Here is a 21,569-nt window from a genome sequence, read left to right as displayed (position 1 = left end):
TTGCAGTTTACACACCAGAACTTGCCTTTCAATAAATAGCTTGTGTAATCTTCCTGCTGGCACAAGTTGAAAAGTACATTGTTGGAAAGGAAAAAGAAAAAACTGAAGAGAAATGATAAACTTGTTTATGAAGAACAGGAAGAATAAAGTAGACATCGTCACAGATTTAGTTTTCATATTGTTGAAAGTATTTGGTTGCAAGCAACAGAAACCAACTCTAGCTAACTTAGGCAAATAAGAAATTGTTGGACACCAATGGGGTCACTCACAAAATCAAAGAGAAAGAATTGAACAACTAGACCTAGTCCCAGGGATTTCAAGGGCAGGAGTGAACAGAAGATATCTTTAGGGAGTTGCCATTAAAATGACTGTCAACTGTTTTCCATCCTAGTGTACACTGCTCAAGTTTCAGATTCCTGTGAGAGTCTGATTGGCATAATTTGAATCACTTGTCCACCCATTGACAGTCCCTCCAAACTACATGGAATGTGAGGGATGCATCTCTAAGGAAGGGTGGAAACTGTGACAGAAACTGAGGATCACGGACTTCCCTGGTGGCGCAGTGTTTGGGAGTCCACCTGCCGATGCAGGGGACACGGGTTCGTGCCCTGGTCCGGGAAGATCCCACATGCCACGGAGCGGCTGGGCCCGTGAGCCATGGCCACTGAGCCTGCGTGTCCGGAGCCTGTGCTCCGCAACGGGAGAGGCCACAACAGTGAGAGGCCCGTGTACCGCAAAAAAAAAAAAAAAAAAAAATGAGCATCAGGAGCTGGACAGGGAAAAAACAGTGGATGTTCACTACACCACATAGCCACAATCAGTAGTAATGATTTTGCCCGACCAGAGTACATGGCCAATAGTTATTGGTATTTCTCTTCAGAAACATCTCTTGTCAGCTTTGTATTCATATGTGAGCTGTAGGAAAAATATTATGCCACTTTGATGGAGAGGGACCATTTCTCATGAATTTCAGAGTATCATTTTCATTTATCTTTGTAAATTGTCCAGATGGCCAGGAATTTCTGATATGGAGTAAAAATATTCTAGAATCACTTTTCTTGTTTGCTTTTCATATATTTTTCAGGAAGCTCTTACACTAGAAGTATGTCTTGCCAGAAAGTTATCATGATAATTCTCAAAAGGTATATGTATATTCTTCTTTTCTACATCTCAACATAGAGAAAATATTCTTTGTCTCCCTGAATGGACTGACAGACTGTTTACATTTAAAGTCTGTTTCCTTAGAACTTACACCCACCCTATTCCTTCTCTACCACTTCTACCCTTCCCCTTGTTCCTCATAGTTCTTGGGCGTGTACTACTTCAGCAGGGACCTGGGGTGGCTTTCGTGAAACTAAATACAATCAAAAAGCCCAGGGAACAAGAATTAATTTAAATGTGTTAATTTAATTCAACCTTCTGCTGCAGCAGCCATTGAAAAGCAGTGGCCATTACTCTGTGCCGTGGCCACGGACCTCAGCAAGGACCACAAGGTGGCCAAGCACACTCAGTTTGTGCTGGACTAATCCCAGAGGTATATGGTTTTGCTCTGTGTGAGTCATGTACACATGGGACTGTCAAGGTTTCCAAGGACAAGTGGGCCCTCAAGTTCATGAGGAAAAGGGTGGGGACACACATCCGTGCCTAGAGGAAGAGGGAGGGGTTGAGCAGCTTTAAGGAAAACAGCTGCCAAGAAGGACTGAGCCTCCTTCCCTGAGGTACATAATCCAACCTTTACAGGGAAAAAGCATATACCGTTTGGGACATTAAGCCAACTGTGAATACTAGTGTTTTTCAGCCCACTAGCTAGATATAGAGGGTAGATAAGATACATGTAGTGTGTTCCAACCACAGACTAAAGGTTGTGCAAAGAGAACTTGCAAGAAGCCAAAACCCTGCAACTTGATTCTGCAACTTAAATTGTCCCACAGTAGACAGTAATACATTCACAATTAGAAAACTTCTGTTTGGTTTAGTGATATCCCAACTACCACAGAATAGCAAATAACTGCTGCATGTGCCCAGACACAAAACTTTTTATCCACAGCTTGCCGTTCAGTTAATAAAAAGTTTTGTGAATGGGCATATACATCAGTTATTTGCTGTTCTATGGTAGTTGGGATATCACTAAATCAAATAGAAGTTTTCTAATTGTGAATGTATTAGCCAGCCATGGCTTTTGATCAATAAGTGGGAAATGAAGCAGCCTTTGTAAACATTAAGCCACATGCTCATTCAGTCTTTATCTTCATATCCTAGTAAGTAAATTTGCTTTCCGTGTTAAACAACAGCAACAAAAGGCATACCAAAATCCTTGTATACCTTTGGGTGTAAACTTTTCTGGGGTTTTACATTATTATGAAGTCAAAGACAAATTTATAACTTCCTTGAGATAGCTAAAACTTACATAGCAACCTCTTTAGTAGGGATAAATTATTATAAAGAAATTGATCCTGCATTATTTTCTACTCAGGACAGGGTTTTGGTTAAATACATTTTTGTTCTGTTTTAAAATCTCTTATATGTGCTTTGTCCATCTACTAGTTAGCTGCAAAGCAGCTGACCTCAGGCAAAGTTAAGTCCCTTGGGAAGTCCAGTACCTAGAGATAGGGAGACAATTTTGCTTGACATTGACACTATTTAGTTAGAAGTAACTATAAGTGTTTCGGTAGATCAGTGGAAATTGATTTTGGATGTTAGATAGTAGAAACTTCTTTTACCTTGAGGAGAACATAAATATTATCAATAATATCCATTAAAATATGCATTGGGGAAGAATGGAAAATAAGGCATAGAACTAATTCCAACCCACAGGGGTTTTATGAAGATTGGCTGAGGTAAACTGAGGAGTGTTACAATACATAATAAATTCTCTTTGGCCATTATAGCTTTTTTAAATTGTTGGCTCTTATTTTTACCAATCTGAGTTTTCATTGGCCTTTGTTTTTCTTACACAGTTAGAGGGAAAGGAATTATGATATGACCTTAAAAATCTCTGTGCCTCAGTTTTCTTCTAGTACTTCTTTATAGGGTTGCTGTGAGGATTAAGTGAGTTAATACATGTAAGGCACTTAGAACAGTGCCTGGCACATAATAAACACTATTTATATGTTAACTATTATTATTGTTAAGAACGATCCAAATACAGTGCTCAAGAGTGGAGAAGTCAGAATTCTAATAGGTTGCTATAGTAACTTAGACTCAAAGCTATAAAAATTTAGCTGACCTTCCTATCAAAGTTCAGTGATAATTCTGCTACATAAGCCTCTGGTATTCTTTTGTTATATCCACTCAGCAAATGTTCATTCTGAACCTAATGTGTCGGGCAGTGTGCCAGGTTTTGTGAGAGCTATGGAGGCCAAATGGATATAGACACTGCCCTCATGATACTTAAATAAGAACAGAAATAGCTATAATAAAAAAATATGCTAAGTATAGTAGGAACTTGCACTCAGAAGAGGGAGAGATTTACTTTCAGTTAGGAAAATCTTGAAGGAAATAGCACTTGAACTAGTTCTGAGTGGATGTGACGTTCAGAGATGGAGTGAGGAAGAAACAGATTTGTCATTGGAGGACACGATGTGAGGAAAGGAGTGGGGAAAGGAGTGGGTCTGTGCTGGAAAGGTGGTCCAGGCTGTCTTTAGTTGTACCTTCCCTGTTGTAAAATGAGGGTGGAGGTGCTAAAAATGGCAGACACTGGTTGAACATAATACTGCTGCCAAGCATTTTGCAGGTATTTCACGCTTGTTACTGAATTCCACACAATAACCAGATGAACTAAGTATTATTTTCCCTATTTTAGAGGTGAGGAAAAGTTGTATACTTAGAAAGTAACTGCACAACCATTTAAGCACAGGAGTGGTTGATGGCAAAAGCCTGGGTTTCTTTCTAACATACCTGGCTGCCTCTTCAAAATCGCAAGCGATTGGTTGACAGATAATTAAACACATTCTACCATCTTGAGAATACTAATTGATACCAATTAGAATTTTCTTCATTACCACTTCTACAGTTTCAGCAAACAGATTTTCTGCCTCCAGCGTTTCCCAGAAACCCCTGATTAAGAAGGTTTGTCTTTCCCCAAGACTGTTTCTGAAAAGGTTGCTGGTGAGCATGCAGTCCGTGCAGAGTTGGATGGTCGTTCTGGCAGTAGTGACTTGGGGTCCCACATCTACAGGCTGGACCCTCTCCCTTTTCAGTATCAGATAAATAGCGTTATCTGTGTAATCAAGTTCAAACTCAGCATGGAATTCAGGGACTCTGTGCCTTGGCTCCATTCACTTCCTGGCTTTGTTTCCAGATCTATAAAATAGCAGTAAAAATACTTTTATATGCCTCAAGGTTTATTGTGGGATAAGATAAAATTTAGTACATGGAATACTTCATAAACTATTCACTGCCTTATAAATATTGTTTCTATAATCATAGTCTTGTGAAACAGTTACATCCTCAGAGGATACATAGGGGTCTTTGTTCCTACACTTGAGTGGCTTCAGATGGCTTATTTTAGCTTCTCCTTTTTTCTAACAGACTCAACTGTCATGTCTTTGAATTGTCATTATGCTTCCCTCCAACAGCCCACTTCTCTCTCAATTTGCTTTTAATCAGCAGTCAACTAGGAAACCACATAATAGAACTTGCTGGCACTATGTCTAAAATTAAAGAAATTTTGTTCTTCTCTTTAACAAGGGGTGAGAGGAAATTTTTTTTAAATCTCAATTGGCTTAAAATTTCATATTAATTTTTTAAATCTTATACGTCTTTAAGCATTTTTAGAAATTAATAATGCATGCACTTAATCTTTCAAACAATGCAAAAGCATATAAAATAAAAAAGATCTGATCCCATCCTCCCTTTCCTTCCCAACAACTCCCTAGAAATAATCACTATTTACTGGTATGAATATATGAGATAGGCATATAATGGTCTGCAACTTGCTTTTTTGACCAGACTGTTGAGCTTTTAGTGTCAGTACATTATTGGTTATTGCTACATAATAGAACCCCAGAACTTAGTGGTTTGACTATATTTATTACCTGAGTTCCTGTGAGTCAGGAGTTCAGTAGCGGCTTAACTGGGCACTTAGCTGGAGGTAGATTTGAGGTTGCAGTACTGGAGGCTTGAGTGGGGCTGAAGGCTTTACCTCTAAGGTGAAAAAACTCACAGACAGGCTGTTGGCAGGAGGCCTCAGTTCCTCTCTCTATAGGGCTGCTTGAGGATCTTCACAACATGGTAGCAGGCTTCCCCAAGAATGAGACATCTTAGAGATTCACTAGATCCTAGAGAGAGCCAAGTAGAAGCAATCCTTTGTCTGACCTAGCCTCCGAAGTTACATCATTTTGCCATATTCTTTGCTGGAAGCAAGTTTCTAAGTTAGGTCCACATACAAGGGAAGTGAAATTAGACTTCACCATTTGAAGGGAGGCATATCAAAGAATTTGTGGGTATGTTTTAAACCACCAGAGTATGTATAGCTCTCTCATTCATTTTCATGTTTGTGTTACGTTCCATAGTATGGAGGTACCATAATTTCCTTAACCATGCCCCCATTAGTAGATACTGTTACTCACCTAAACAGTGCTTCAGTGAATACGCACATACACCTTTACCAACTTGAGCTAGAATTTAGCCAGATACGTAAAAGTAGTTGTTGGGTTCTGAAGGTGGCCAAAGGGGATGGATCCCTTAAAACTAAAGAGCTGGAATGCATGAAGGCATGTTTTGCCTTCAGCTGTGTTCTGGCTAGATGGTTCAGAAAGATATTGGAGTTAGTCATTTCATGTAATCAGACTTATACAAACAGAAAACATCTCAAAATATTCTCGGTATTAAAAACAAGTTTAATACTATGAGAAATGTGTGAATTAGGGGTATAGATGTCAACATGAGTGAAATTTATTAATGTAATATTGAGTAAAAAGAACAAGAACAGAAAAATATATAGCATGATGCTAGTTATATAAAATTTAAATGTGAAAAACAGTATTTTGTTGCTTAGAAATAGTGTACAGTAAAAATATAAAGAAATCTGTGATAAATTCAGGGTAGTGGTTACTTGGAATGGACTGCAGTTGAGGAAGTACACACTTTTAGGGGGTTTCTTAATTGGCAGTTTTATTTCTTTATCAGAATAATGAGGACGCAGATGTTGGTATTATTCTTTGTACTTTTTTGGTACATCTACAGTTATCACAATGAAAATTATGAGAGGCTCTTGATTTTTAAATTCTGAGCTCTTATTTTAGCTTCAACTTTTGGTATTAAGTATATACATTTGTTTATTGATGGTGATTTTAGTGCAGTGAAGATAGTCAAAAATTAATTAATTTTTAGGTAAAGTTAATATCTAAAGTAAATACAGTAGGCTCTGGGATTCAGGTGGATTTTCATCAGGAGACAATGAGCAAATCAATGAAAAGATTACCAGGCTCGGAGGAGTCCAACGACCTGTGTTATGGTCTGTTCACCACCATGTCTGACAGCGATTTGGAGCATTTAGTTAACTTGAGTCACAGTTTTCTCATCTGTAAATTGCAGGGAGCAAACCCACTTCTCAGTGCTATTATACAGATCACATGAGATTTTTTAAAAATTAAAAATATGAAAAGCGCCTAGTCCAGTTACTGGCGCAGCAGATGTTCATTATTTTCTTCCTACTCCCACAGATTACTGCCATCATGATTCTGGTACCATGTCTAGCATTTAAGCAAGTATGTATTTTTTGGTAATTATGTAAAGTTTGCATTTTTCTTTTGTCATGTAAGAAAAAGTGTTCAGTATTAAATATTCGAATGCCTTTATACAATGAGTTAAAATTATTTAATAGTGGATTATAAACTGTACAGTTGTCATCTCTAGGGATTTCTTTTTGCTGACATTTGAGCAGACAGTTTTTTTGCTGACTGAATATCTCTTTGTTGTGTTGCTTTGAGCTCGTTAACGACCAAATTCTTATGTGGCAGCTGCACATTACACATGCTTATTCTCCATGTTCAGACCATAAATCTTCTGTGACTGAGTGACAACACCACCTGCAGAGTCTTTTGATGTTGCAGATATAGCACTAATAATGTTATTTCAAAATATTTCAGACCTGTTTTCTCATACATTTTAGCGCTACTGGGACAATGAAATGATATTTCAGGATATGAGAAGTTATTGTTTTTTGTGTATTTTACAATGGAGACAGACTGGTAGTATTTGCTATATGTAGGATTGTAGAACATGGAACAGCAAGAGTATTCGGTATATACCCAGCTGAGGTTTGTTAAATACTTAGAGTAACTCTGAGTATGTTATCATTTTTTCTCCCTAAAATCTATTTTCTAGCTTATTCTTATCTAACAACATGTTGAAGGTCAACACTGGGGCAATGACACACTCACCCATCCCAACCAAAGCTTTTTGTTTTGGTGGCACTACTTTTCGTGACTGGCAACGGAACACAGTGCTTGAAAGCAGAGGCTCAGTTCACGTCCTGGCTCCTCCCCTTACTAGTTTGTTCTCAAGTCACTGAACCTCTCTGTACCTCAGTTTCATCTGTGAAATGGGGATGACCATAACATCTGCCTCTCGGGGTAATTATGAAGATTGCTAATATTTACAATATATTAGAGCAGTGTCTGGCTCAGAATGAGGACTGTTTAAAGATTCATTAAATAAACACATCAAATAAATATAGCAGACAGACAGCTGTAGAGCATAGAGCACACAGGACTGGGCTTGGCTCTGTGGGCTCATCCCAGATTGAATCTGTCCCCAAACAGTAAAAGACACTGTCCTTTCAGGCAAATTAGTTATACAAGCTAATAAGGATAAGGAGGAATATAAAGTATCAGCAGATGATGCCTTCCCTTTGGCTTAACCAAACCAGAAGCCTAGGGGTTAAGGGAACCTATGTCATTTTTTAGGGCAGAGGGCTGGTGGGACAAGGGTAGGGAGGGATCTAGAGGGACAAACAGAAAATATCCATCACAGTTTCTAAGACAAAGTGCATATTTATATATAGTGCATATATGATATGTAGGTATGTGCATATTTCTATATAAATTTTCCATTATCTTCCAATATATTTTCTAAGTTTCTACAGAAAGAAGTGTGATCTCGGCATGTAACTGGAATGAAAAAGTCTCACAGTCACTTAAAGTGTATTTCCAGCATTACTACTTCCTGGCTTAAACAAAGGAGGAACACAGTTCATTTTCCACTTAATTCAGAAAAGCCATTCCAAGCATGGTAGGAAATGTTAAAGAGCTGATAGATAGAATTGATACTACTACCTCCGAGGTAGAAATGCTGGCAAAACTATCCCCCAGTCTTTGTGCCATATGCTTCTAATCTGCACCAATAATTCCTGTTCATAAATAGATATATTGAATTCTCTTTTTAGAGTAATAAATCTATGCCTAAATCAGTTTTTTCATTTTTCTTCTACTAGAGTACCATTGAGCTCACTCTGATGTTCACGTCTTCAATGGGAGGTAAAGCTGATATGGAATTTTCTGAATAAGAAAAGTGGTTAAAAGAACACTTCAAAAGAAACCACTGTCTAACAGACTGGACACACATTGTCCTGGGGAGTTGAGGTAGCTGAGAGATGATGAATGAACAGGCTTTAATTCTCTTGGTAATTTGTTGCTAGAGGACCATTTTAAATTTCTTCCCTGGAGCCTTGAGAAGGTTGCTCACTTGCCTCACAGCATTGGGTTAATTCTGTGTTCAGGTACACAAGGGACCTGATTAACCCTGGTTTGACAGTTAGTTGTTGGTAGCTAATAACTAATTATTCAGGACATGAGGAAACACATTTTTGTAACCTTCCCTCCCCCTCCAAAAACAATATATTCAATAAATTCACATAGGGGAACTTTAGCCTGCCTATGGTTGGGAGCCAATTTTGTTTGCCCGACTTTTGAACCTTTGAATTTAATGAGGGGTTGCTGACACTTTCTCCCATTCAACAGCTAGGAATTTAGTTTTCCCAGATTTGCAAATCAGGATCAACTTTACCCAAAACACTGTGTGGGAGGTGGAATTCTAAGATGACCCCCCCAGTGACCCTCACCCTTTGTCTTATTCCCTCACCTGTGAATATGAGACATCATTCCTGTGATTATGTTATCTTACCTGGCAGAGGGGTTTTTGCAGATGTACTTAAGGTTAGTAATCAGTTGACCTTAAGGTAAACTGTTGAGTGGGCCTAGCATAATCATATGAGCCCTTTAAAAGCAAAGAGTTTTCTCTGGCTGGTGGCAGAAGTGGAAGTCGGAGAGATTTGAAGCGTGAGAAGGACATGCTGCTGTTGGCTTTGAAGACAGAGGGGCCACATGAATACAGGTGGCCTTTAAGAGCATGGAGTGGCCCCAGCTGACAGACAGTAAGAAAATGGGACCCTCATGCAAGGACCTGGATACTATCAGCAGCCTAAATGATCTTGGAAGCAGGTTTTTTCCCAGAGCCTCCAGATAAGAGCCAAGCGTAGCCACACCTTGATTTCAGCCTTCATGAGACCCTGAGCAGAGACCCAGCTGAGCCGTCCATTCGTACTTATGACCTCCACAACTGGAAGCTTATAAATGGTGTTTTAAGTGACTACATGTGTGGCCTAGAAGTATATTTTGCAACTAGTTTATCTTGAAAGGAATACCGGGGAGTTATACTGCTCTAAGCTATAAGTGCTATGGGTACTTTCCCGAGAAAAAAGTTGATGGCCAGGGTGAGTGTTTGCTTAGGATACAGTTACTTCAGTAATGGTGTGAAAAACCACACATTCTTCTGTTAGGGAACAGTCTGCTGCTGGTATGTAATTTTTATGTGTTTGATTCTTACAGGAAGGAGCTTTTACAAACCATTAACATTTATTAAACAAACCCACAACCTGTGACAGAAATCAGTGAACTTTTTCTGTGAAGGGCCACATGGTAAATACTTGTGGCTTTGGGGCCCATATGGTCTCCATCGCAACTATAATCAATTCTGTCCTGGCATCACAGCAGACACAGACAATATTTGAGTGAATGAGTGTAGCTGTGTGCCAGGAAAACTTTATTTATGGTCATAATTTGGCTTGTGTTATCAGTGTCTTATCTCTGGGTTTTTTTTCTTTTTACTCATGGCTGGTAGGTACTAGTTATTCCTTTAATTTATCACAACTGATTTCTGCCCTCATTCGTAGCTTTTCCTGACTTGAATTTACAAGAAACCTCCCCCACCAAAAAAAGTCTCTTTACTGAATTATCTTATAATCTTGAGCATGTTTTTTGTTTTTTGTTTTGCGGTACGCGGGCCTCCCACTGCTGTGGCCTCTCCCGTTGCGGAGCACAGGCTCCGGACGCGCAGGCTCAGCGGCCATGGCTCACGGGCCCAGCCGCTCCGCGGCATGTGGGATCTTCCCGGACCGGGGCACGAACCCTCATCCCCTGCATCGGCAGGCGGACTCTCAACCACTGCCCCACCGGGGAAGCCCTTGAGCATGTTTTTAAGTGACAAAATTGGTAGGAGAAGGACTATGGAATCTGTTTTATTACATAAGCATAGTGTATAAAACTTAATTTTAAAAGAGGCAAAGGTCATTCCTTTTATTTATTGAGGTATAATTGATGTGAAACTTTGTATTAGTTTCAGGCATACAGCATAATGATTTGATAATCGTGTATACTGGCAAAATGATAAGCCTAGTTAACATCCAACACTACACATAGTTACAAATTTTTTTTCTTTCTTGTGATGAGAACTTTTAAGATTTATTGTTAGTAACTTTTTTTTTTTTAAACGGGAGTCACTGAGCTTTATGGTTTCATTTGGCCCCAAAAATACACTTTTAGGGGGCCTCAAATTACTAGACATGTGAATTTGAATGTTCCCCACCGCCAGGTCCCTTCCACCCTTCGGTTCCTCCCAGGAGCTCCAAAGCCAAAGTTGAGTCTGTCCCACTTGGGTCGTTCCACAGCGGCTCTGCTTCCTGGGGGCTGCAGTTGCGATGTGAATGACGGTGACGTTCCAGCTCAGGGGCCTCTGCCAGCTGCTGTCACATGATTGCACGGCACGAGTTTTGTTTCCAGGCCGTTTTATAGAAGGCTTTAGACTGTATTCCCAGCACTTCGGATTTGGACACCAGGTCATCTAGCTTCTCGCCTCGCTCTAACAAAGACTCCACGGTGTTGTGCAGGATGATTTTGGTCTCATCTAGTTCAGCCTGCACTTTAGTCATTGGGTCAACTTCTCGGAGGTTCTGGTATCTACTGAGGTGACCGTCCAGACCTGCATACTGGATGGTATTGGGGGATCCAACTGGCCAGTCTGGCCTTTCGACCTGCTTGGAGAATTCGTCTAGTACCTTCTCCAGCAAGGTAAACGCCACCCGGGATGGGTATTCACTGTCAGCAATGACCACTCCCACCAGACTGTCGCTTCTCACTTAGACATGGCACAGATATTCTTGTTCTTTGACAGAAGCTCTGCTGCCTTTTGAAGAGCGCTCCACAGTCAGTTGACTTGTGAAGGTCATGAATTCCTGAACGCTGGACCTCTGGAAGAAGCTGAAGGAGGACACGTCGTACGCAGCTTTGAGTGGCACCGCCTTGGCATCGCCTTTGTACGGGACGCTGAGGCTGTACAGCTTCATGGCGCCGCGCTCTCGGGCTAGCTACCCGCCTGGCCGCAGGACCAGTTTGCAGGGAGCAGCATGGCGCTGCCCCTCGAGACCGCCATCAGCTGCTGACGGGTCGGCCACTCTCTTAGTAACTTAAATATGCAGTACAGTATTAACTATAGTCGCCAGTCTGTACATTACATCCCCTGACTTATTTATTGTATAACTGAAAGTTTGTACCTTTTGTCCTCTTCATCCTTTTCACCCACCACCCCTGCCCCGCCCCAGCTTCTCCACATTTGACAGCCGCCTATCTGTGAGCTCAGTTTTTTCTTTTGATTCCGCATAAAAGTGACATCGTACAGTACTTTTGTTCCTCTGACTTATTTCACTTAGCATAATGCACTCAAGGTCCATTCCTGTTGTCACAAATGGCAAGATTTCTTTTTTTTAATGGCTGAACAATATTCCACTGTGTGTGTGTGTGTGTGTGTGTGTGCGTGCGTGTGCGTGTGTGTCTGTGTCACATCTTTATCCCTTCACTCATCAAAGGCCACTTAGGTTACATATCTTGGCTGTTGTACATAATGCTGGACTGAACATGGCAGTGTGTGTGTATATATATATATATATATCTTTTCAACTTAGTGTTTTCATTTGGGGGGGGGCGCTGGAATAAATACCCAGGGGTGGATTGCTGTATCATACAGTAGGTCTATCTTGAGGAACCTCCGAACTGGCTGCACCAATTTACATTCTCACCCAGAGAGCACAAGGATTCCCTTTTCTTCATATCTTTCCTAAGACTTGTTATTTTTTGTCTTTTTGATAATAGCCATTCTAACAGTTAGGAGGTGATATCTCATTGTGTCTCTGATTTGCATTTTCCTGATGATTAGTGATGTTGAACACTTTTCATATGTCTGTTTTATGTCTTCTTTGGGAAAATGTCTATTCAGATTCTGTGCCTATTTTTTAAATGAAATTACTGGTTTTCTTGCTATTGAGTTATATGACTTCTTTATATAATTTGGATACTAACCCCTTAACAGATACATGATTTACAGATATTTTCTCGCATTCAATAGGTTGCCTTTTCATTTTGTTGATGTTTCGTTTGCTGTGCAGAAGCATCTTAGTTTGATGTAGTCCCACTTGTTTATTTTTGCTTTTGTTGTCTCTGCTTTTGGTGTCAATCCCAAAAGTCATAGCCAAGACTTAAGGACTTTACCACCTACTTTTTTTAGATGTCTTATGGTTTCAGGTCTTACATTAGGTACTATTAAGTCTTTACCCCATTTGGAATTAATGCTTTGTGTGTGGTGTAAGATAGCGGTTCAGTTTCATTCTGTTGCATATGCCTGTCCGGTTTTCCCATCTCCATTTATTGAAAAGATTGTTCTTTCCCCCATTGTATATTCTTGGCTTCTTTGTCATAAATTAATTGACCATACATGTGTGGTTTCTGGGCTCTCTGTTCTGTTCTGTTGATATATATGTCTGTTTTTATGCCAATACCATACTGTTTTGATTACTATAGCTCTGTAATTATAGCTTAAATTTAGAAAGTGTGATGCCTCCAGCTTCGTTTTTATTTCTCAAGATTGCTTTGGCTACTCAGGGACTTTTGTGATTCCATACAAATTTTAGGATCATTTGTTCAATTTCTATGAAAAATACCATTGGAATTTTTATAGAGATTGCATGCACTCTGTAGATTGCTTTGGATGGTGTGGATATTTTAACAATGTTCTTCTAATTCATGATCACAGAATATTTTTCCATTTATTTGTGTCTTCTTTAATTCCTTACATCAATGTCTTATAGTTTTCAGTATACAGGTCCATTACCTACTCGGTTAAATTTTTTCCTAGGTATTTTATTCTCTTTCATGCAGTTGTAAATGGGATTAGTTTCTTAATTTCTCTTTGTGATAGTTTGTTATTAGTGTATAGAAACGCAGTAGATTTTTGTATATTGATTTTGTATCCTGAAACTTTATTGAATTTATTAGTTCTAACACTTTCTTTGTGGAGTCTTTAGGGTTTTCTATTTATAATACCATGTTATTTGCAAATACTGACAATTTTACTTCTTTCTCTCTAATTTGGATGCCTTTTATTTCTTTTTTTTTTTTTAGAAGATGTTGGGGGTAGGAGTTTATTAATTTATTTATTTTTGCTCTGTTGGGTCTTCGTTTCTGTGCGAGAGCTTTCTCTAGTTGTGGCAAGTGGGGGCCACTCTTCATCGTGGTGCGTGAGCTTCTCACTGTCGTGGCCTCTCTTGTTGCAGAGCACAGGCTCCAGACGCGCAGGCTCAGTAGTTGTGGCTCATGGGCCTAGTTGCTCCGCGGAATGTGGGATCCTCCCAGACCAGGGCTCAAACCCGTGTCCCCTGCATTAGCAGGCAGATTCTCAACCACTGCGCCACCAGTGGAAGCCCCTATTTCTTTTTCTTGCCTAATTGTTCGGGCTAGGACTTCCAATACTGTGTTGAATAAAAGTGGTGAGAATGGGCATACTTGTCTTATTCCTGATTTTACAGGAAAAGCTTTCAGCTTTTCACTGTTGAGTATGATGTTAGCTGTGGGCTTATCATATATGGCCTCTATTATGTTGAGGTACATTCCTTCTGTACCCACTTTGCAGAGAATTTTTATTATAAATGTTGAATTTTCCTAAATGCTTTTCCTGCATCTAATGAGATAATCATATGGTTTTTATCCTTCATTTTGTTAATGTGGTATATTACATTGATTTGCAGATGTTGAACCATCCTTGCATCACTGGAAAAAATCCCACTGGATTATGGTGTATGATTCTTTTCATGTATTGATGAATCCAGTTTGCTAATATTTTGTTGAGGATTTTTGCATCCATATTCATCAGGGGTATTGGCCTGTAATTTTCTTTTGTTGTGGCGTCCTTGTCTGATTTTGGTATCAAGGTAATGCTGACCTCTTAAAATTACTTTTGAAGTCTTATCTCTTCTGTTTTTTTGGAAGAGTTTTGAGAAGGATTGGTATTAATTCTTGAATATTTGGCAGAATTCACCAGTGAAGCTGTCTTATCCTGGACTTTTGTTTGCTAGGAGGTTTTTCTTTTGTTTTGTTTTTAGGTTTTGTTTTTTTTTTTCTATTTTGTTTTATTTATTTTTTTATATAGCAGGTTCTTATTAGACATCAGTTTTATACACATCAGTGTATACATGTCAATCCCAATTGCCCAATTCAGCACACCACCATCCCCAGCCCCCCACGGCTTTCCCCCCTTGGTGTCCATACATTTGTTCTCTACATCTGTGTCTCAACTTCTGCCCTGCAAACCAGTTCATCTGTACCATTTTTCTAGGTTCCATATACATGCCTTAATATACAATATTTGTTTTTCTCTTTCTGACTTACTTCACTCTGTATGACAGTCTCTAGATCCATCCATGTCTCAACAAAGGACTCAATTTCGTTCCTTTTTATGACTGAGTAATATTCCATTGTATATATGTACTACATCTTCTTTATCCATTCATCTGTTGTTGGGGATTTAGATTGCTTCCATGACCTGGCTGTTGTAAATAGTGCTGCAATGAACATTGGGGTTGCATGTGTCTTTTTCAATTATGGTTTTCTCTTGGTATATGCCCAGTAGTGGGATTGCTGGATCATATGGTAATTCTATTTTTAGTTTTTTAAGGAATCTCCATACTGTTCTCCATAGTGGGTGTATCAATTTACATTCCCACCAACAGTGCAAGAGAGTTCCCTTTTCTCCACACCCTCTCCAGCATTTGTTGTTTGTACATTTTCTGATGATGCCCATTCTAACTGGTGTGAGGTGATACCTCATTGTAGTTTTGAGTTGCATTTCTCTAATAATTAGTGATATTGACCAGCTTTTCATGTGCTTCTTGGCCATCTGTATGTCTTCTTTGGAGAAATGTCTATTTACGTCTTCTGCCCATTTTTGGATTGGGTTGTTTCTTTAATATTGAGCTGCATGAGCTGTTTATATATTTTGGAGATTAATCCTTTGTCCGTTGATTCATTTGCAAATATTTTCTCGCATTCTGAGGGTTGTCTTTACGTCTTGTTTATGGTTTCCTTTGCTGTACAAAAGCTTTGAAATTTCATTAGGTCCCATTTGTTTATTTTTGTTTTTATTTCCATTACTCTAGGAGGTGGATCAAAAAAGATCTTGCTGTCATTTATGTCAAAGAGTGTTCTTCCTATGTTTTCCTCTAAGAGTTTTATAGTGTCCGGTCGTACATTTAGGTCTCGAATCCATTTTGAGTTTATTTTTGTGTATGGTGTTAGGCAGTGTTCTAATTTCATTCTTTTACATGTAGCTGCCCAGTTTTCCCAGCACCACTTATTGAAGAGACTGTCTTTTCTCCATTGTATATTCTTGCCTCCTTTGTCATAGATTAGTTGACCATAGGTGTGTGGGTTTATCTCTGGGCTTTCTATCTTGTTCCACTGATCTATGTTTCTGTTTTTGTGCCAGTACCCTATTGTCTTGATTATTGTAGCTTTGTGGTACAGTGTGAAGTCAGGGAATCTTGATTCCTCCAGCTCCGTTTTTTTCCCTCAAGACTGCTTTGGCTATTCGGGGTCTTTTGTGTCTCCATACAAATTTTAAGATTTTTTGTTCTAGTTATGTAAAAAATGCCATTGGTAATTTGATAGGGATTGCATTGAATCTGTAGATTGCTTTGGGTAGTATAGTCATTTTCACAATATTGATTCTTCCAATCCAAGAACATGGTATATCTCTCCATCTGTTGGTATCATTTTAAATTTCTTTCATCAGTGTCTTATAGTGTTCTGCATACAGGTCTTTTGTCTCCCTAGGTAGGTTTATTCCTAGGTATTTTATTCTTTTTGTTGCAGTGGTAAATGGGAGTGTTTCCTTAATTTCTCTTTCAGATTTTTCATCATTAGTGTGTAGGAATGCAAGAGATTTCTTGGCATTAATTTTGTATCCTGCAACTTTACCAATTGATTAGCTCTAGTAGTTTACTGGTGGCATTTTCAGGATTCTCTATGTATAGTATCGTGTCATCTGCAAACAGTGCCCAATTTGTATTCCTTTTATTTCTTTTTCTTCCCTGATTGCCATGGCTAGGACTTCCAAAACTATGTTGAATAATAGTGGTGAGAGTGGATATCCTTGTCTTGTTCCTGACCTTAGAGGAAATGCTTTCAGTTTTTCACCTTTGAGAATGATGTTTGCTGTGGCTTTGTTGTATATGGCCTTTATTATGTTGAGGTAGGTTCCCTCTATGCCCACTTTCTGGAGAGTTTTTATCATAAATGGCTGTCAAATTTTGTCAAAAGCTTTTTCTGCATCTACTGAGATGATCATATGGTTTTTATTCTTCAATTTGTTAATGTGGTGTATCACATTGATTGATTTGCCTATATTGAGGAATCCTTGCATCCCTGGGATAAATCCCTCTTGACCGTGGTGTATGATCCTTTTAATGTGTTGTTGGATTCTGTTTACTAGTATTTTGTAGAGGATTTTTGCATCTATATTCATCAGTGATATTGTTCTGTAATTTTCTTTTTTTGTAGTACCTTTGTATGATTTTGGTATCAGGATGATGGTGGCCTCTTACAATGAGTTTGGGAGTGTTCCTTCCTCTGCAATTTTTTGGAACAGTTTGAGAAGGATGGGTATTAGCTCTTCTCTAAATATTTGATAGCATTCACCTGTGAAGCCATCTGGTCCTGGACTTTTGTTTGTTGGAAGATTTTTAATCACAGTTTCATTTTCATTACTTGTGATTAGTCTGTGTATATTTTCTATTTCTTCGTGGTTCAGTCTTGGAAGGTTATACCTTTCTAAGAATTTGTCCATTTCTTCCAGGTTGTCCATTTTATTGGCCTGGAGTTGCTTGTAGTAGTCTCTTAGGATGCTTTGTATTTCTGCGGTGTCTGTTGTAACTTCTCCTTTTTCATTTCTAATTTTATTGATTTCAGTCCTCTCCCTCTTTTTCTTCATGCGTCTAACTAATGGTTTATTAATTTGTTTATCTTCTCAAAGAACCAGCTTTTAGTTTTATTGATCTTTGCTGTTGTTTTCTTGTTTCTATTTCATTTATTTCTCCTCTGATCTTCATTATTTCTTTCCTTCTGCTAACTTTGGGTTTTGTTTGTTCTTCTTTCTCTAGTTCCTTTAGGTGTAAGGTTAGATTGTTGATTTGAGATTTTTCTTGTTTCTTGAGGTAGGCTTGTATAGCTATAAACTTTTCTCTTAGAACTGCTTTTCCTGCATCCCATAGGTTTTGGATCGTCGTGTTTTCATTGTCATTTGTCTCTAGGTATTTTTTGATTTCCTCTTTGATTTCTTCAGTGATCTCTTGGTTATTTAGTAATGTATTGTTTAGCCTCCACATGTTCGTGTTTTTTACATTTTTTTCCCTGTAATTCATTTCTAATCTCACAGCGTTGTGGTCAGAAAAGATGCTTGATATGATTTCAATTTTCTTAAATTTACTGAGGCTTGATTTGTGACCCAAGATGTGAGCTATTCTGGAGAATGTCCCTTGTGCACTTGAGAAGAAAGTGTAACCTGCTGTTTTTGGGTGGAATGTCCTATAAATATCAATTAAATCTAGCTGGTCTGTTGTGTCATTTAAAGCTTGTGTTTCCTTATTTATTTTCATTTTGGATGATCTGTCCATTGGATGATCTGTCCATTGGTTAAAGTCCCCCACTATTATTTTGTTACTGTCTATTTCCTGTTTTATAGCTGTTAGCAATTGCCTTATGTATTGAGGTGGTCCAAGTTGGGTGCATATATATTTATAATTGTTATATCTTCTTCTTGGATTGATCCCTTGATCATTATGTAGTGTCCTTCCTTGTCTCTTGTAACATTCTTTATTTTAAATTCTATTTATCTGATATGAGTATTGCTACTCCAGCTTTCTTTTGGTTTCCATTTACATGGAATATCTCTTTCCATCCCCTCACTTTCAGTCTGTATGTGTCCCTAGGTCTGAAATGGGTCTCTTGTAGACAGTATATATATTGGCTGCAGCATTTAATCCAGTCACATTTAAGGTAATTATCGATATGTATTTTCCTATGACCATTTTCTTAATTGTTTTGTGTTTGTTTTTGTAGGTCCTTTTCTTCTCTTGTGTTTCCCACTTAGAGAAGTTCCTTTAGCATTTGTTGTAGAGCTGGTTTGTTGGTGCTGAATTCCCTTATCTTTTGCTTGTCTGTAAAGCTTTTGATTTCTCCTTCAAATCTGAATGAGATCCTTGCTGGGTAGAGTAATCTTGGTTGTAGGTTCTTTACTTGCATCACTTTAAGTATATCATGACACTCCCTTCTGGCTTGTAGAGTTTCTGCTGAGAAATCAGCTGTTAACCTTAAGGGAGTTCCCTTGTATGTTATTTGTCATTTTTCCCTTGCTGCTTTCAATAATTTTTATTTGTCTTTAATTTTTGCCAATTTGATTACTTTGTGTCTCGGCATGTTTCTCCTTGGGTTTATCCTGTATGGGACTCTCTGCGCTTCCTGGACTTGGGTGCCTATTTCCTTTCCCATGTTAGGAACGTTTTCAACTATAATCTCTTCAAATATTTTCTCGGGTCCTTTCTCTCTCTGTTCTCCTTCTGGGACCCCTATAATGCGAATGTTCTTGCGTTTACTGTTGTCCCAGAGGTCTCTTAGGCTGTCTTCATTTCTTTCCATTCTTTTTTCTTTATTCTGTTCCGCAGCAGTGAATTCCACCATTCTTTCTTCCAGGTAACTTATCCATTCTTCTGCCTCCGTTATTCTGCTCTTGATTCCTTCTAGTATAGTTTTCATTTCAGTTATTTTATTGTTCATCTCAGTTTGTTTGTTCTTTATTCTTCTAGGTCTTTGTTAAACATTTCTTGCATCTTCTCTATCTTTGCCTCCATTCTTTTTCCGAGGTCCTGGATCATCTTCACTATCATTATTCTGAATTCTTTTTCTGGAAGGTTGCCTCTCTCCACTTCATTTCGTTGTTTTTCTGAGGTTTTATCCGTTTCACTATCATTATTTTCAATTCTTTTTCTGGAAGGTTGCCTATCTCCACTTCCATTTAGTTGTTTTTCTGGGGTTTTATCTTGTTTCTTCATCTGGTACATAACCCTCTGCCTTTTCATCTTGTCTATCTTTCTGTGAATGTGTTTTTTTTTTTTTCCGCAGGCTGCAGGAATATAGTTCTTCTTGCTTCTGCTGTCTGCCTTCTGGTGGATGAGGCTATCTTTAGGAGGTTTTGATTACTGATTCAACCTCCCTATTGGTCTGTTCAGATTTTCTATTTCTTCATGATTCAGTCTTGGAAGGTTTTATGTTTCAAAGAATTTATCTATTTCTCCTAGGTTGTCCAATTTTTTGGCATATAATTGTTCATAGTAGTGTCTGAAAATTCTTTGTATTTCTGTGGTATCTATTTTGATGTCACCTCTTTCAATTCTGACTTTAACTGAAAGTTTGTCCATTTGTTGTTTATCTTCTCAAAATGGCAGCTCTTGATTTCATTGATGTTTTCTATTGTCATTTTAGTCTCTTTCATTTTTCTACTCTGACCTTTGTTATTTTAATTCTTCTACTAACTTTGAGTCTCAATTTGTTTTTTTTTCTAGTTTCTTTAGTGTAAAGTTACGTTGTTTATGTGAGATTTTTCTTGTTTCCTGACGTCAGCATTTATAGCTATGCACTTCCCTGTTAGAATTACTTTTGCTGCATCCCATAAGTTTTGGTATGCTGTATTTACATTTTCATTAGTCTTAAGGTATTTTTTGTTTCCTCTTTGATTTCTTCTTTGACCCATTTGTTCAGTAGCATGTTGTTTAATTTCCACATATTTGTGCATTTTCCAGTTTTCTTCTTGTAATTGAATTCTAGTTTCCTACCATTGTGGTTGGAAAAGATGCTTGATATTATTTTAGTCTTCTTAACTTTGTTAAGACTTGTCTTCTGGCCTCATATATTATCTATCCTGGAGAATACTCCATGTGCACTGAGAAGATTGTGCATTCTGTTGCTTCTTGGATGAAATGTTCTGTATATATCTGTTAAGTCTCTATGTTCTAACATGTCATTTAAGGCCAGTGTTTCCTTATTGATCTTCTGTCTGGATGATCTATCCATTGATGTAAGTGGGGTATTAAAGTATCTCATTGTTATTGTATTGCTGTCTTTTTCTCCCTTTAGGTCTGTTAATATTTGCTTTATATATTTAGGTGCTCCTATGTTGGGTGCATAAATATTTACAAATATTTTCTTATTTGTTTAACACCTTTATGTGATGCCCTTCTTTATCTCTTATTAATATCTTTGTTTTAAAGTTTATTTTGTCTGATGTAAGTATAGCTACCCCAGCTTTCTTTTTGTTTCCGTTTGCAGGGAATATATTTCTCTATCCCCTCTCTTTCAGTCTCTGTGTCCTTGTATCTGAAGTGAGTCTCCTGTAGGCAACATATAGATGGGTGGGTTTTTTTAATCCACTCTGTATCTTTCAATGGGAAAATTTAGCCCATTGACATTTAAAGTAATTGTTGATAGGTATGGACTTACTTCCATTTTGTTAATTGTTTTCTGGCTGTTTTGCAGGTCCTGTATTCCTTTCTTCTTCTCTTGTCTTCTTTTGTGGTTTGATGACATACTTTAGTGGTATGCTTAGATTCCTTTATGTTTTGTGTATCTACTAGAGGTGTTTTTCTTTGTGGTTACCTTGAAGCTTACATATAAGAACTTATTTATAACAGTCTGTGTTAAGCTGGTAACAACTTAAATTTAAATAGGTTCTAAAGCTCTACAGTTTTGCTCTCCCCACCCCCACGTTTTATGTTTTTGATGTCACATTTACATCTTTTTATCCTGTGTATTCTTCAACTAATTATTATAATTATAGTTATTTTTATTAGTTTTGTGTTTTAATCTCCATACTAGCTCTATAAGTGATTAATCTACCACCTTTACATTAGATTATTC

The 21,569-nt window shown here is 38.2% G+C and overlaps 2 protein-coding genes across 2 annotated transcripts in view; one reads left to right on the top strand and one right to left on the bottom strand.

Annotated features, from left to right (window-relative positions):
* TMEM123 (transmembrane protein 123) overlaps positions 1–21,569 on the top strand; it is a 73,314-nt gene that overhangs the window by 33,628 nt on the left and 18,117 nt on the right. The window lies entirely within an intron of this gene.
* On the bottom strand, positions 10,872–11,623 carry LOC113610039 (synaptobrevin homolog YKT6-like). The gene is given in 1 exon segment (XM_027087833.1): positions 10,872–11,623. A coding segment is annotated over 1 exon segment (597 nt). The 3' UTR covers positions 10,872–11,026.

Source organism: Aethalodelphis obliquidens, unplaced genomic scaffold (genome assembly GCF_003676395.1).
Source record: "Aethalodelphis obliquidens isolate GAN/ISIS:26980383/991018 unplaced genomic scaffold, ASM367639v1 scaffold60, whole genome shotgun sequence".
Lineage (NCBI taxonomy): Eukaryota > Metazoa > Chordata > Mammalia > Artiodactyla > Delphinidae > Aethalodelphis > Aethalodelphis obliquidens.
This window is presented reverse-complemented; position numbering and strand designations above follow the sequence as displayed.